Source organism: Mus pahari, chromosome 5 (genome assembly GCF_900095145.1).
Source record: "Mus pahari chromosome 5, PAHARI_EIJ_v1.1, whole genome shotgun sequence".
Taxonomy (NCBI): domain Eukaryota; kingdom Metazoa; phylum Chordata; class Mammalia; order Rodentia; family Muridae; genus Mus; species Mus pahari.
This window is the reverse complement of record NC_034594.1, coordinates 45,416,784-45,434,595: the sequence shown is the minus strand read 5'-3', so window position 1 is coordinate 45,434,595 and position 17,812 is coordinate 45,416,784. Positions and strand designations below refer to the sequence as shown.

Sequence of the window (17,812 nt, the reverse complement as noted above, 5' to 3'; positions counted from 1 at the left end):
AGATGGCCTAATCAGCCATCACTGGGAAGAGAGACCCCTTGGTCTTGTAAACTTTATATGACCCAGCACAGGGCAAGGCCTGGGCAAAGTAGTGGGAGTGGGTGGGTAGGGGAGCAGAGGTGGGGGAAGGGGTATAGGAAACTTTTGGGATAGCATTTGAAATGTAAATAAAGAAAATAATAATAATAATAAAAACCTGTCAGATGAAAAGGCGAGTGAAATACTAGAAGAAGATACCTGTGAATCATTTTTTTGATAAGATATTTGTATGCAGAATATGTTTAAAAATTCTTAAAAGTGAACATTTATATACTTCCATTAAAATGTGGGGAGAGTTTGAATAGCCCTTTAATAAAAGAGTACTTCTGAATGGCTCATAAGCATATGAAAGTATCCTTAGCATGCTTAGTCATTAGGGGAAAGGAAAGAAAAGCCACAGTAGGAACCCATTAGGATGACTATAATAAAAACAGAAAACAGTAAAAAATGTTCCTGAAGATACAAAGATATATATATCTGGAGGAGTGTAAAATAGTTCCACCATGTCAGAAAATAAAGATAGTTCGTTTCAAATTTGGGCATAAATTTGCTCCACAATTCAGCAATTCTACTCATGGTTGTCCACCAATGGAATGGAAGCCTATATCCATAAAAGATTTAAGTGAAAAAGAGTGCCAAAGCAATGTTATTCATAATATACAAAACATGGCAACAAACTATCTATCCAATGATGAGTAAAAAATGTTGATGTATTTATACAAGCTAAGGATATTCAGCAATAAAGGGGAATAAACCATTGATGAGTGCAATGTCATAAATAAAAATTCCTTGAAAACATTACACTAAATCAAAGAAGGCAGATGTGAGATACCAACTGAGAGCCATTCCATTTGTACACAGGGCTGAGAAAGGCAAAACAAAGCAGAAACCATATCAGAGACTTTCTGAAGTCTGTGTGGGAGTGGAGTTAACCACACATGTGAATGATGGAAATGTTCTAAAATGGATTTTGGTTACAGTTGCACAACTTGGCAAATGTATCAAGAAATGATTAAAATATTAACTTTAACATGTTTGACTTTACAGCATTGAAATTTTAACTCAATAAAAGGATATTTAAAATTTTAATTTAAAGTACTATCACCCAAACAATACTTTTACTGGAAAATAGAAACACACAGATGTCTTATGAGTTATGGCTCCTTAAGTGAAAGGGTATTTCTTGTGAATCTGGGTTTCTATAACTCCACTCGGGACTTAGAAAAGGTAGACTAGTTTGGTTCTTGTAGAAAGTATTTGAAGGCAAATTTGATACATTCACAGAATAACAGGGTAGAGTTGGAAGGTTTAAGGAGTAGAGTTGATAATTTCAAAGCTTTTTAGCAACACCCGTTTCAACACAGGGATTTACTGATGAAAAGTACCCTTATCCACCACAGCAGAGCCTTAATCACGGCTGCAGTGTAATCTTCTTATAATATCATTGGGATTTCTGCACTTGAATACTTAAGTCAGGCATCTCATTAAATCTGACATGTCTTGCTACTTCTAGCCTAATTTGTTAAAATGAGGAAATGAGGGACATTCATAACATGTATTTGGAAATAACAATTTATATCTTGGCTAGAACTATATATGTATGTAAAACATACATCCATATTTTAAAGAATAGAGACTGGAAAAGAAACTAGACCCTAACCTTTTGGTAACTGGGATACATTTCATTTTCTATCTAGCTTTTCAGTGAGGTACCTTGAATGTGATGGGCCTCTTTCCTGGGACGTCTGGGAGGACAGGCTTCCATCGAAGGAGTTTCCCTGATGGCAGCCTGCGATGGTGGCCTTAGGTGAGATGGAATCCGACTGCAGTGCTTCACTGACCACCTGAAGTCCCTTTGGGAGGTGAGACAGTAGATTAGTTCTTTTCCCGGCTTTACACATTTCCTCTAGACTTACCTCCTTCCTGCACAGAGTCATATATTGAAGGTTCTCTCTGAAGCATAAGGAAGAACTAGAGATTTGCCTTTGTCTAAAAGGCAATGGAAATAGATTTATGGAAAGCTCCAGTCTCATCCCTAGCATTAGGTTTCAGTATTTTGTTTTGTTTCATCTTGCCCTTCATTGTTTTCTTCTTCATCTCTATGTCTAGCATGTCGAGTTGTGAACCCCACAATTCAGGAAAGTCAAACCAGCACCAACTGGGACAACACAGGGGTGTGGGGCTCAGCCTATTGCCAGCTTAGCAGGAAGTAAGCTGAGAGTGGAAGTTTTCCCATCATTCATCAAAAATCGGTATAACACAATTTTCGCTTGTCTGCGGGGACCTTTATCTGGTGTGTAAGCATACACTCAACGATTCATTTTATTGAGTAATTTATTTTAATTCCATTTTGCTGACACATCCAAATTTGCTCAGGTAATGGGAGACTGTTTTATAGATATCATAGATTAACTTCTTATGTACAAAGACTCTCAAGCATTTGCCAAAGCAACTTAGCCCTTATGTATTTTATCTTCACACACAAAATAAGACACAAAACCCATTTGCACTTCATAGAAAGACAAATACAGCTAGAAATCTCCTGAAACAAGCCCTCAGAAGCTTAACAAAGAGCCATTTAGCATGAGTATGCCTCATGTGTTTGTGGTGACTGGGGAAATGGAAAACAAGTTGGAAGTCTGGGGGTGTGTCTCAGCCATTTAGGATGCTTGCCTACCTTGTGGGAACCAACACCTTAGCTCCAGCCCAGATCACTAAAACAAAAACAAAAATCTGATGAACTGGAACCTTCAAGTCAAGAACTGACAGTGTAAAGACAGAAATGTGTATATTAGAAAAGCATATTGAATCGGACTATAGTGAAAATCACTAATTTTAAGAATGGTAAAGGAGGGCTGGGGAGATTGATCAGTCAGTAAAGTCCTCGCCTTGTAAGCATGATGGCCTGAGTTCATTCCCCAGAACCCCTGGACAGTCAGATTGCCAGGGGAAACAGAGAAAGGATCTGGAGTTTGTAAGCCAGCCAGCTTGGTGAGCTTCAGGTCAATGTGAGATCCCGTATCAGAAAAGAAGCAAAGTGTTGACATTTTGTCTTTTTTATTTTTTCTTTCTTATTGGATATTTTCTTTATTTACATTTCAGATGTTATCCCCTTTCCCAGTCCCCCCCCCCCCGAAAACCCTCTATTCCATCCTCCCTCCCCCTGTTTCTATGAGGGTTTTCCTCCACCTACCCACCTACTCCCACCTCCCCACCCTCTATTTCCCTACACTAGAGCGTCTATTGAGCCTTCATAGGATCAAGTACTTCTCCTCCCATTGATGCCTGACAATGCCATCCTCTGCTACATATGCAGCTGGAGCCATGTGTACTCCTTTGTTGATGGCTTAGTTCCTGGGAGCTCTGGGGGGTTCTGGTTGGTTGATATTGTTCTTCCTATGGGGTTATAAACCCCTTCAACTCCTCCAGTCCTTTCTCTAACTCCTCTACTTCAGACCCCACGCTCAGTCCAATGGCTGACCTCGAGCATCCACCTCTGTATTTGTAAGGCTCTGGCAAGGCCTCTCAGGAGACAGTCATATTAGGATCCATTCAGCATGCATTTCTTGGAATCCACAATAGTGTGTGGGTTTGGTAACTACATATGGATTACATATGGGGTGAATCCCCAAGTGGGACAATCTCTAGATGGCCTTTCCTTTTTTTTTTTTTTTCGGTTTTTTGAGACAGGGTTTCTCTGTGTAGTCCTGGCTGTCCTGAAACTCACTCTGTAGACCAGGCTGGCCTCAAACTCAGAAATCCGCCTGCCTCTGCCTCCCAAGTGCTGGGATTAAAGGCGTGTGCTACCATGCCCGGCTAATGGATGGCCTTTCCTTTGGTCTCTGCTCTACACTTTATCTCCATATTTGCTCCTGTGAGTATTTTGTTCTCCTTCGAAGAAGGACCGAAGCACCACACTTTGGTCTTCCTTCTTTTTGAGCTTCATGTGGTCTGTGTATTGTATCTTGAGTATTTGGATCTTTTGGGCTAATATCTGTTTATCAGTGAGTGCATAGCATGTGTGCTTTTGGCTATTGGGTTACCTCACACAGGATATTTTCTTGTTCCATCCATTTGCCTAAGATTTTCATGAATGAATCATTTTTAATAAGTGAGTAGTACTCCATTGTGTAAATGTACCACGTTTTCTGTATCCATTCCTCTGTTAAAGGACATCTGGATTCTTTCTAGCTCCTGGTTGTTATAAATAAGGCTGCTATGAACATAGTGGAGCATGTGTCCTTATTACATGTTGGAGCATCTTATGGGTATATGTCCGTGAGTGGTATAGCTGAGCCCTCAGGTAGTGAGTACTATGTCCAGTTTTCTGAGGAACTACCAGACTGATTTCCAGAGTGGTTGTACCAGCTTGCAATTCCCCTAGCAATGGAGGAGTGTTCCTCTTTCTCCAAATCCTTGCCAACATCTGCTGTTACCTGAGATTTTTATTTTAGCCATACTGATTGGTGTGAGGTGGAATCTCAGAGTTGTTTTGATTTGCATTTCCCTGATGACTAAGGATGCTGACTTTAGGTGCTTCTTGGCCTTTTGATATTCCTCAATTGAGAATTCTTTGTTTATCTCTGTACCCCATTTTGATAGGGTTATTCGATTCTCTGGAGTCTGACTTATTGATTTCTTTGCATATATTGGATATTAGAATGGGTTGACTTGCATTTTTCTACAAGCTGACAGCCAGGTGAACCAGCACACTTTGTTAAAAATGCTGTTTTCCACTGGATGGTTTTAGCTCCTTTGTCAAAGATCAAGTATGTGGGTTCATTTCTGGATCTCCAGTTCTATTCCATTGATCTTCCTGCCTGTCTCTGTACCAATACTGTGCAGTTTTTATTACTATTGCTCTGTAATACATCTCGAGGTCAGGGATGGTGATTACCCCAGAAGTTCTCATATTACTGAGAATAGTTTTCACTATCATGGGTTTTTTGTTATTCCAAAGGAATTTGCAAATGTTCTTTCTAACTCTATGAAGAATTCTGTTGGACTTTTGATGGGAATTCATTGAACCTGTAGATTGCTTTCGGCAAGATGCCCATTTTTACTATATTAATNCTGCCAATCCATGAGCATGGGAGATCTTTCCATCTTCTGAGATCTTCTTCAATTTCTTTCTTCAGAGACTTGAAGTTCTTGTCATACAGATCTTTCACTTGCTTGGTTAGAGTCACACCAAGGTATGTAATATTATTTGTGACTATTGTGATGGGTGTCATTTCCCTAATTTCTTTCTCAGCCTGTTTATCCTTTGAATAGAAAAAGGCCACTGATTTGTTTGAGTTAATTTTATATCCAGCTACTTTGCTGAAGTTGTTTTTCAGCTTTAGGAGTTCTCTGGAGGAATTTTTGGGGTCACTTAAATATACAAGCATATCATCTGCAAATGGTGATATTTTGACTTTTTTCTTTCCAATTTATAATCCCTTTGACCTCCTTTTGTTGTCTAATTGTTCTAACTAGAACTGTGAGTACTAGATTGAATAGATAGGGAGAGAATGGGCAGCCTCGTCTAGTTCCTGATTTTAGTGGGATTGCTTCAGATTTTTCGACTTTTAGTTTGATGATGGCTACTGGTTTGCTGTATATTGCTTTTATTATGTTTAGGTATGGGCCTTGAATTCCTGATCTTTCCAAGACTTTTAACATGAAGGGATACTGAATTTTGTCAAATGCTTTTTCAGCATCTAATGAGATAATCGTGTGATTTTTTTTTTCCCTTTGAGTTTGTTTACATAGTGGATAACATTGGTGAATTTCTGTATTGAATCATCCCTGCATGCCTGGGATGAAGCCTACTTGATCATGATGAATGATTGTTTTGATGTGTTCTTGGATTCAGCTGGCAAGAATTTTATTGAGTATTTTTGCATCAATGTTCATAAGGGAGATTGGTCTGAAGTTCTCTTTCCTTGTTTGGTCTTTGTGTGGTTTAGGTATAAGCATAACATTTTGTCTTTTACTGTGTACTGTAATGGTAAGTGCAGCTCTCAAGACCAGGAGTCTGCATGTAGCCCCTGTAACCCTGCCATCAAGTTAATTCTGATTGGTGAATAAAGATGGCAACAGAAAATAGTTGGGCAGAAGAGACATAGGTGGGGTTTAAGTTTTGTGGGCTTGTGGGAGGGGGGTTGGGGGGGAGGTAGACCAGGAGGAGGAAGGTGCAGGAGAGGAGGAAGGAGAAGCCACCATGGTAAGGGTCAGGAGAGCATAGTTCTGAGGGCTGCCCAATAGGAATTAAGAGCAGGCCAGATAGAACATAGTAAGTAGTAAGTAATAACTCGGGTTAGTAATAGGAAAGTAGATTCTAACAGTGTGGCGGGTAGGCAGCTGCCCAGCTCTTGTATTGTTCAAGACTCATTGTAAATATAAAGGCTGAGTGTGTCTTTCATCTGGTAACTCAATGACCAAGGCAGATAGACGCTCTGGGGTGGGATTTAAGTATCTTCTACAGGAAAAAAAAAAAAAAAAAAAAAAGGAGGAGGAGGAGGAGGGGGAGAGGAGGAGAAAAAAAACAGAAAATGGCACCCAAGGAATAACAATTGAGGTTGTTTTCTAGTACACACACACACACACACACACACACACACACACACACGGGGGAATGTTTGAAATTAATTTTAGTAAGATATTTTAATTCTAAACTCATTTCAATGCATGAATGATATAAAACCATTGATGTTTGTTTCCTTTTTCATGCAATATTTTCAAAAAGGCCTACATGTTTAACACTGTCAATTCACTATAGCCACACTTCAAAGGATTGGTTTCCACATGTGCCTAAGAGCTACACCAAAGATCCTAGCTTGGAGGGTAGAGTGGAAGATCATGCTATTCCTGCGAGTAAAATGTCAGAAAGAGAACCCAACTTTAATGGAAGGCATCCAGTTTTTACTTTGCACAGATTACATGGAGAGTAAAGGGAGATCAAACGACATTTTATTTGATGCTTGATGAGTGACAGCTAATACTGTTTGTTGTTTTTTTTCAGCTAATACTTTTTGCTACATTCTAGCCATCAAAATAAAATCCTATTTACTATAAACTGGTTATTGAGATAAAAATACTCATACCCTGTTTTGTTTCAATATATAGACTATTGGAAGATGTTTAAAATTAATTTTTTACACTTGACTGAGCAAAGCCACATGTTCAGGATGGAGGAGAGGGCTGTTAGGTCATGCTATGAGTCTAACCTGAAGTCTGAGCCCTTACAATGAACTACTCAAAGAGCCCCCTCTTCTCATAATCATAACAAACTAACCTCTCCTTGCTGCCTTGTGTCTTGATTGGGTGATTCACAGGTCTGACTCTGACTGTTGATTGGAGAGCTTCTTTTGGCTACAAAGATGATAGAAAAAAAAATCATCACAGAGGTTATAAGATTGTAGGTTCATTTTATCTCACATGCTCTCATTATTTTCAGGTTTCAGATGATATTACCCCCTTGAAAGAAAACATCAAACATCAAATCTTGTGTGATGCAACTGAAATTAAATAACCAGTAAAGACAAGCATCTCTTGGTTTGCAATTTATATATTCAAATTTTATTCTTTATTCTGACTTACAAGGTTGAAGTTTAGGAGTTGGTAATAATAAAAATAAGACAGTCATGGGCTACCCAACCCTTACTGTATACCAAGGCCTGTCCTAACTAGTTGAAATGTGTTAAGTATTTTAATCTTTTTGGTTATTCTACTCCATTGCTGTTTCATTATGCTGATTTATGGATGAAAAATTTAGGCAAGAGGAAGTTTAACTTGACATGTATAGGAAGGATCCAAATCAGATTTTGTGGCATCAGCGTCTGTATTTCCAGCACCAGGTAAGGCGTGGTGAGACATGTATGGTAAGACTCAAGTACTACATCTTTGTTTCGGCTTAGAAACATTTGGTAACTGTGGTAGCAGTGTCTGGTATGACTGGGTACTGAAATCTAGTCATGTGGTCTAGGTCCTGTCTGAATTCTCTTCAGATACTGGGTACCGTTTCAAGTCCAGGGCATCAGGTACAGGAGAATGGAACCAATCAATGAGTGTCTCCCAGAATCCAAAGGACAGGGAAGTGAATAATGAATCCAGGGAGGTTTACAATTTCTTAGAAATCTTGAAAATGTGTTAAATGACTGTCTGTGTATTAATCAAAATGGGAGAGACAGAGTTAGCATCATAAATTGGTGGTAGAGAACTTGCTAAACATGTAAGTGGGTCTAGAGTCAAGGTTCAGGAGTCAGATCTTTAGCTGTGAAGGGCTATTTCATCTGTATAGGAAAACTACAGCAAAATTAAAATGTTTAATTTTCAAAAAATTAAAAATTAAATTTCTTTAACTTATCCCAAAGTTATGAAACTTTACCAACAGTTGGTTATATCTATTCATATTTTTATTCTCAGCTTTATTTCTATTACTTTTAGTTTTTTAAAAGTAATCATCCTCCATTCTGTCTCCAGTTATTTGAATCCATATTAATTTATCTTATCCCAAACATAGAGTCTAAGGCTAGGTTTCATCTAAATCTAGAATTTACAGCTCTAGCACCTTCACTTATTTAGTAGCTTGATATTTAAAACTGCAATATCATTCTTTAATCTATCTTTCAAAAGTTAGTGATGCATATATATATATATATATCATTCATATACTTTTTATCCTGTAAAAGTTTTCCTTGAATGACTCTATTTGTTACAATAAGAATCTTTGCAAACACATGAGTAATAAGGAATTTGATGGTTACAATAATTCCTTAACATATCAGGTAATTGGTACGTTATGTTCTAGAGGAAAAAGAACAGAAGAATGTGTTTATAGTCTTTTTTCTACTTACTGTGTTCAAAACTTACAAACTAAAAAAAAATCTCCATAGATGCATATATATATATATATACATATATATATGTATATATATATGATTATAGCATCTATGTTTCCTTAGATTTTCCATGTAATTTATTTATTTTGACTTTTATTATTGACATTAAAAGTAGGATGGACAGACTAGAATAGAGTTTATTAAGCATTTACTCCCAAACAAGTACCTTATGCCCTTTCACACTTACATTTATTAAGAAGCCAGGTAAGGTGGCATAGATTCTCTATTTTACATTAGTAGAATTATATATTCTAGAGTTAAGTTGCGTATATATCAAAAGATGAACTTAAAGTGAAGGGCGAACCTACTGTATACTTATAAATTTATCATGCTGGGCTCTTTCTACAATTCTCTCAACCATAGCACTAGCTCACTGCACAAGTCCAATTTCTTAAGTAAAATGCTCTGATGGTAATAAAACATTATGAAGAGATCTCTAAAGACAACCTACATTATCGACTATACCCATGATTCAATAATAATGGCAATAATAGTGATCTCTTACTATATGACAGGTATTTTTCTAGCTCATACATACATATGTAATTTATTCTTCACAACATTTTTATAAACACTATTAATATTTTAATTACCAGTTTTCAGATGAGGAAACAAAAGCACAAGATAGGTAAATGACTTACCCAAAGTTACATGACTCAAACATATGTGTCTCATGTTATCTGGGCCACCCAGGCAACTTTCCAGAAAGAATTGCTTCTCATTATCCTCTTAAAGGCAAGCCATTCTACCACAATCCCTACTGTGAGGGAGCATAGCAAGGCTGTCCCCTGGGTACTGGAGACACAAACCTGTAATGATGTTTCTTATGGGCTTTACCAGGGCAGTAAAGCCGGAGACTTCAGGCTGTCTGTGCTCCCACATAGGCTGCCATATAACCAACCCACTGGCCAATCGGAAGGTGAGATCAGATTCCTGGGGAGAGTGAAGATCTGTGTTCAGTAACTGGTTTGTGTCAGGAAACTAGTCATCTTCTACAGAACATTTTCAGAAGGAATTGCTCTGACAAACACTCCGATGAGTGTTTCTAGGCAAACAATGATCCTGTCAATAGTACAATTGCGATGGAAATTACAGTGACCTGCTTTATGGAAAATGAGAGATTAATAAATGTAGCTTTGGAAAAAGCCTGGAACACATAAACCATTGTTTTGCTTGCAGTGAGGGAGAACTGTTTATTTCCATAGTCTTGGCAGCTCCCGTAATGCTTGGATACAGTGCTGTTCCTCTTAATTATGTAATCGTACTTCTTCTTCCCTCAGAAGGCAATATGCTCACAGCCTGGCCACGTTGACCTCCTAGTCTTCAGTGCTTCTCTCTTTCTTGTATTTCACAGAATCAGGTAAATATATTTTGACTCTTTATAGTGAGTGATATTGTAATGTTCTCTTGAAAATCCTTAATGTTTCAAGGCCAGGGCTAGTTGATAAATCCCCTTTCCTGCCTACCCCAGCATGGTCACTTAATGCAGATGGGGCACAAAGATACTCAATAAATATGTGTTAAATGCGGCAGGTTATACACCCATGCATGTCCAGTTTATTTGTAATTGAAAGCTTCTTCCAGAAACACATTCTATGCTTCATTATTGTATCGTATTGAGAGGCTTCAGTATTTGAAAATGAAGCCTCATATGGTAGAGGTCCAAACATGTTATAAGATCACATCTTAAGCATCTCAGATCATTAAATAAAAAAGTGAACGAGGAAGCAGGAAATGTAAACACGGATGGGTGAACACATCTGAGACCCAGGAATTCATTTAAGACAGACAGTATTATGCAACCCAAACTTGTGTTATTGCAACCACTTTGGGAAGTTTTAAAACTCAGAGGAGGCACAAGTCCCATTTCACTCTTCTACTGAGAGCTATTAAATTAGCAACCCTGTGGGATTCTCTAAAGCTCTCCAAGGACCCCATTATGCAACCATGGCTGAAAACCACTGTACTAGAAGATACCAACTAAGAGGAACTGGAAAGGTAGAAGAATAAAATTGATTCAACAAACCACGAATCAAATTCATTGAATAACAAGAAACCTTCAGCCAAAGGGTGTTGACAAAATTTCCAGATGAAGAGCTGAAGGGATGGCTCCGTGGTTAAAAGCACTCGCTGATCTTCCAGAGGACTGAGGTTCAGTCACCAGCATCTTCACCAGGCAGCTTACAAACAGCCTGAAAACCCAGCCCCAGGGTTTGTGCTACCCTCTCTTGGTTTCTAAGGGCACTCTGTATGTATGTATGTATGTATGTATGTATGTATGTATGTATGTATGTATGTATGTGTGTGTGTATGTATGTATGTATCTCTATGCATACATATGAAATAAACAAATACCTTTTAAAAGTCCCATAAAAACTCACATCATTAGAGACTTGCTGTCCACATTTCATTCCTGCTGTGTTACATAACAAATAATTTGACCAAAATCAATTTACGAGAGGAGGAAAAGGTTATCTGGCTTACAAATCTAGGTTGCAGCCCATGATTGAGGAAGAGTCAGGGAAAAAAACTGGAAGGAGCTGCCCACATCACATCCATAGTCAAGATCAGAGAGAATAAACACATCCTTGCTTGCTCACTTTCTCCTACATAATTCGGGATGCCCTTCCTAGAATATGGTGCTGCCCATGATAGGCTGGGTCTTCCTTCATCACTGAACCATCAGAACAGTTCCCTGACAGACAAGAGCATAAGCCAACTTGCTCCAGACAATTCTTCAATTGAGGCTTTTCCCTTAGGGGCCTTTAGATTGCAGGAAGCTGACATTTGAAACTAACCAGCACAGTTGCTCTTCTACAAAGTTAAAGACTAGGTTAAGGTCTCTTGAACAACAGACTCCTTTGAATGCCATCTAGGAGGGTGAAAGAGACTCATGAGACCCCAGAGACCAACAAGAGTATGTCTGGGAAAGTACAAACTTGCAAATTTTTCAAAAGGTCCCTCTCCACCTTGAAAGAAGCCATAAACAGAGGCTAGGGGCAGCAAACTACAACCCAGAGCAGCTGAGGTGTTTCTCTTCTAACCTGTCTGTCCATGCACAAGTTAAACAGAGAGCACCAGACACACAGCTTTCCTGAATCATCACTCATGTTCGGATGGGTTTTTCAGTAATGAAGCTGCCTTTCAGTCAGTCTTGCGCCTGTAAGTAACCCCTCTCACACACTCCTGCTAGAAACCCTAATAAGAGCTCATTGGTACACCAAGTGTGACTTTGGTACATTTGTTACTTTGGTCTGTCCTTCCTTCTTTTTCTGGGATAAGTAGACTTCATGTTGCATCTCCCCAAGGGGGGAAAAAACCGTCCATAGAGAAGAGTCCTGGATTCATTAGCAACATAACCACACATGTGTTCACAGAGGAAAAAAAAAATCTTTCCCTGTAGAAGTATGGCAGCTTACAAAGTACTTATTAAAATTCATTCCATATTTAATTTCAAATATTTCTAGAGTATGCATTATGAACCTGGTACTATTTTAGCTTCTTGTGTGTATCAGGGAATAAAGCATACAGAAGTCCTTGCTCATGGTTACACAGGAGAAAAGTAGATAGATATAGCAGTCAAGTTGCTGACTTTTTAAAACAGGCAGTCATAAAGAGCAAAAGAAGTTGAGTTCAGAGTAAATACCTAAATGACATGATTGAGTTTCCACATAGGTATCACAAGGAAAAGTATGGGATGGATCACTGATGCAAAGTTCCTAAGTTTACTTCATGTGTCAAGGATCAAAATAATGAACTACATGCCTCGAATAAAGAGACTGAGAGAAGAATGGAAAAATAAACAACCAAGAAAGCCATCAAGCATGAGAGAAGTGTCAACGGATAGGAGAGAGGCTTCAGCAGGATCTGGAGAAGAGAGGAAGCAGCAGAATGGTTGCGAAGCAGAGGACATGTGCGTAATAAGTTCAATCAAGTCATTAAGAATAGTCTGAAAGAGACAAAATTTAGAGCTAAGATGAAAGGATGGACTATCCAGAGACTACTCCATCCGGGAATCCATCCCATCATCAGCCACCAAACCTAGATACTAATGCTCATGCCAGCAAGATTCTGCTGAAGGGACCCTGATATNGCAGCCTCTTGTGAGGCTATGCCAGTGCCTGGCAAACACAGAAGTGGATGCTCACAGCCAGCTATTAGATGGAACACAGGGTCCCCAATGGAGGAGCTAGAGAAAGTACCCAAGGAACTGAAGGGGGCTGCAACCCTGTAGGTGGAACAACAATATGAAATAACCAGTACCCTCTGAGCTTGTGTCTCTAGCTGCATATGTAGCAGAAGATGGCCTAATCGGCCATCACTGGGAAGAGAGGCCCCTTGGTCTTGCAAACTATATATGCCCCAGTACAGGGGAATGCCAGGGCCAAGAAGTGGGAGTGGGTGGGTAGGGGAGCAGGGGCGGGGGGAGGGTATAGGGAACTTTCAGGATAGCATTTGAAATGTAAATAAAGAAAATAATAATAATAATAATAATAATAATAGTAATAGTAATAATAAAGAATAGTCTGAAAGGGGAAAATTTGAAATGAGACAATTCATAGGGCCATTGCTATCACTTATATGAGAGAAGAGTAGATTGGAATGCTAGCAGAGAGAAAAATTATAACTCTGGGTGCATTTTGGAGACACAGAAACAGAACTTACTAATTGATTGGTAATAGAGTATGAGAAAGGAGGGCACCTGGGACTTTGGGTTCTGCCATTTATAAAGATGAGCTGAATGAAATGGAGGTGGTGAGATTTTGAAAGCAGGGCTGCTGTGGTTTAGCTACCACTTGGCATTACACAACAGGTACTTAAGAGAGCAACTAGAAAGGTCTGATGGCTGCTGTCCCTTGAAATGGATTGTAGACACAACATCTAGCACAAGGAGAATCAGCATTAAATAGAGTCTTCCAGATGTATCTTCAGAAATACAACGAGCCAAACCTGGGTTGACCCAGTTTTAATGATGTCTTAGTTCCAAATAGCATCCTTTTTCATATTTCTTATACATAATCTCAACATGAACAAAATCCTAGCAGGAGCCACAATAATGGCACACAACTGCAGTCCTAACAGGCTAAGAAGTGAAGGCAAGAAAATGAGAATTTCAAGGTAATGCATGGTTACCTAGGCAATCAAAGTCAGTTTTGTTTATTTACATCATGAGTCTTAAAGTCCCCAAATTATAACACTAGTAGGAATGAGGATGGAGAAGAGGATGAGGTGGGAAAAGAAAGCAACTTAAAGATTCTAGTGGAAATGGCACCAGGAAATACTCAAATCTTTTGTTAAAATCCTAATCTTTAACATTCAGCATCTCAGTGTGACACCCAGCATCCAGCACACAGGTACTACCACCATGTTGCTATATTTGTTACATATTCAGCGGAATAAATTGATAATTCCTGAAGATAAGCTAGACCTTTCTCTGAGGACTTCCTCCTGAACACCCATGTGTTGCCATGGGTTAAGTGGACATATTTCTACTCCAATTCACTCTTCATTTTTTAATATCTGTATCTTCCTCTTATGTTAGTGGGTTACTTTCAAGGTATTTAGGGGTTCCTGAGAGGGGAAAACAGATTAAACATGGACAGAATCTGACTCTCCAAATTTTGAGTGTCTTTTATCTATTTCCCTGAGGTCTCATTCCTATGATATTATTAAGCACCTGTATTAAGTCAGCAACTAGCATTTAAAAAAATTATACTTTACACATGGGTTTTGTTCAAATGCAACTGAAGCCTTGTAATTGGATTTCTCTCCCACTATTTCTCCAAGACTTTAAATAATGCCTTGTATATAGTAAGTACCCAAGAAATATTCCTTCAAAAATAAGTGTTAACAAAAGACTTCATAGTTTAGCAAATGCATTTGTTTTCACTCATTAAATTTAGTATAAAATTCAGATATATTTGACAGAATATTTAGATTAATGATTATAGGTGAAATATTTGGGCAAAGCATAAGTGAAAGGAGTAGAAAAGTAGACGGTGACTGTGTCTGAAAAAAATGAGCAATGCTAATTTGTGAATTCATTCAATAAATACTAACTTCCAAATACATATGCTGTGCTAGTTTCCATAGTGCAACTACAATTTCTACTTTAAAACCATTCACAAACTAGTAAGAGAGCGATTTAGAATGAGATGGCAGTAAACGAGCTAATTACAACACTGTATCTGTCCCTACAGCATTACTGAAAGAGAAGAGTAAAGATTGATTCTGATGCTAGATGATGTGCTGCTTTCTAGGCAGAGGGGTAGACTACAAGTGTTCCAGGCAGCAGGTCCTGCATCAGGAAGACCATGGGAAAACAAAGCAAAGCACAACACAAAAACTAAATCCCGAGAGCCAACCAACCAACCAAACAACCAAACAACCAAACAACCACAGCTACATGTTACAGCTCATGGAGACGGAGTGAAGAGATAGCATTTGATCTTGTTCTGGGATGGAGATTGAAGAGTAAATGGCTGAATAGTTCTGCTAAGTGCCAGAATGGGTTGAAAGAATATGGGAGATAATAGACCTCAACACAGCCCTATAGCTAGTAGGCAAATGAGAAATCCAGGGTGCTAGTCACAGTTAAGACCAATTTCCTACCACCTATAGATCTGGGGACATTTGGTGACCTCTGGAGTTATTGTCACAATTCAGGGATATAGGGTATAACTGACACTTAGCAGATAGATGTCCAGTATTAAGCATTCTGCAATTTATGGGGTAATGTCCAGAAACAGGATTATTGTGCCCCAAATGCCAACAATGTCAATGCCAAGAAATACTAATTTATAGATCTATTTTTTTCCAGTGACTTAGAAAAAATCACTCTCAAACACAGAAAGCCTTGTATGCATATTTATTGACTCAATAATTGTATTTTTATATTATCTAGACAATAGCAATAAAATGATAATACATCAATTACTCTAGCAATATAGCTAATAGTTACTTACAATGGTTCTGTTACTACATACTGTCCTTATATACTGATCCCTTAGTAAGTGCTCCATTCTTTGGCTCTTGCGAAAACTTGGAAGGTTTCCAGGGAGCCTTTCTACTCTGTCAGTATCTACTTAAAGAGCAGTTAGTACCCGTCTTCCATTAATACAGGATACTAGTTACAGTAAAACATTCACACACAAACAACAAAGCCTTGTTAATGGCTTTCTATGTTTTAGACAGAATACTGTAAGCTGTTTATCCTCAGAATGCTCACAGATTTGTTCTTATGTACGACTTGTTCTTATGTAGATTTGTTCTTATGTATGCTCTCAGATATGTTCTTATACTTGATAAAACATAGACTTAAAAGTGAATTACCGAGTGTCATATGGCAGCCATTTCCAGGCTCTTAATTCATAATGTAGTGTCATTTGTTTTCCCAGACTAGAACTCTCAGGCATGTCTTCCAAATAACACTACAACCATTGTGGACACACCTTTTTCTCCAATCCAGATGTTATTTATTGACATTTGGACATCTCTATGGGTTTTTTTTTTAAAGGATCTAAATTCCCCTTGTCCTCTTCATCCTTAAGGACCATATATCCACACACAATGGCTGTGGAGATTTTGTTTGTTTGTTTGTTTTTTGTTTTGGATCACTTTCTGGTAACATCTTGGGTGTTCTCAGTGAGATAGTTTAAAAAAACAAAACAAAACAAAACACTTATTGAGAACCATGCACTCATCTGATATCTAGTTGTATCCTAGGAAAACAGCAACCCAGCATCCGTTCATTGGGAATCTCTGTTCAAGTGAGAGCAGTGGCCATTAAAGATGTTTTTAAGCAAGTATAACAATCCCTAGGGATGACCGTAGCTAAGGAAAGGCACAGGGTGAAATACTAGACGTATCTTTATGTGCTGCCATCTGGCAGTGATGGGATTGTGATTGACGAGAAATACAAGGGTTGATGAGAATGTAAAGATAGAGCCCTGTGTTCAAGGAAGAAAGGAAAATAGTCCAGAGACCTGAACGTAAGAATGAGTTTATGGCATCTGAGGATGTACCAGGATCTGGTAACACCCAAGATGTTACCAGAAGATGATTCAAAACAACAAACAAACAAACAAACAAAAACCCCCACAGCCATCCTCTTAACCTCCAGTAATCCTGAAGGTTAGTGAACAGAGGGAAATGAGGCTGAAGAGGTGAGCAGGGGTCAGGACTGGCAGGTTATATAAAGCAAGATGGATAATCTAGTTAAGACATGCTTTCCCTTCAGTGACTCTTACAAATGACCTTTAGTAGTAGGAAGTTAAAGCTTTTAAAGAAATTTGATTGGTCACCTTAAAAAAATAGTACTGTGTTTAACAATAAACTTTAAAAAAAAAAAAAATGAAAACTGAAGTTGATAGTCATTCAGTACTTCACAGAAATTGTCAATCCTCCTTAGTATATTCATTGCCTACTAGCATAGCTATTCATTAGGGGTTATAATGATAAAGAACAGCTAAGCATACGAACAGCTTATCTCTTATTTTGGTACTGAAATGGAATCCAATACGTATGTCTTTGCATATATTTAACAGTGTTGGAGGTACCTATGATTTTATGCAAATGAAATATGAGGGAAAAAAATGCTATAACCAGGCTCATAAATCTAGACAGTCACCATGCTTGCTATAATATACAACCCTTGCTTTCTCTTTTATGCATTTAAAATATTTTAAAATAAAAATGCAATGGCTTAGAAACTTGGAATATCCAAGACACATTATGGAAAACAGAAGAAAATCAAGAAGGATGAACATTTGTGGATGCTTCNTTCCTCCTTGGAATGGGGAACATAACCCCCATGAAAAATTATAGGTACAGCGACAAAGTTTGGAGCTGAGATGAAGGGATGGACTATCCAGAGAGGACCCCATTCG

The 17,812-nt window shown here is 38.4% G+C and overlaps 1 protein-coding gene across 6 annotated transcripts in view; it reads right to left on the bottom strand.

The window, feature by feature from the left end:
• The window catches only part of Unc80 (unc-80 homolog, NALCN channel complex subunit), a 194,074-nt gene that overhangs the window by 169,565 nt on the left and 6,697 nt on the right, over nucleotides 1-17,812 (bottom strand). For all 6 annotated transcript variants that reach the window (XM_021198105.2, XM_029538632.1, XM_029538631.1 and 3 more), the window contains exons 5-7: nucleotides 9,734-9,857; nucleotides 7,319-7,395; nucleotides 1,753-1,892 (exon numbers count right to left, since the gene is read on the bottom strand). In XM_021198105.2, the coding sequence (XP_021053764.1) occupies nucleotides 1,753-1,892; nucleotides 7,319-7,395; nucleotides 9,734-9,857 (341 nt within the window). The remainder of the gene's footprint in view (nucleotides 1-1,752; nucleotides 1,893-7,318; nucleotides 7,396-9,733; nucleotides 9,858-17,812) is intronic.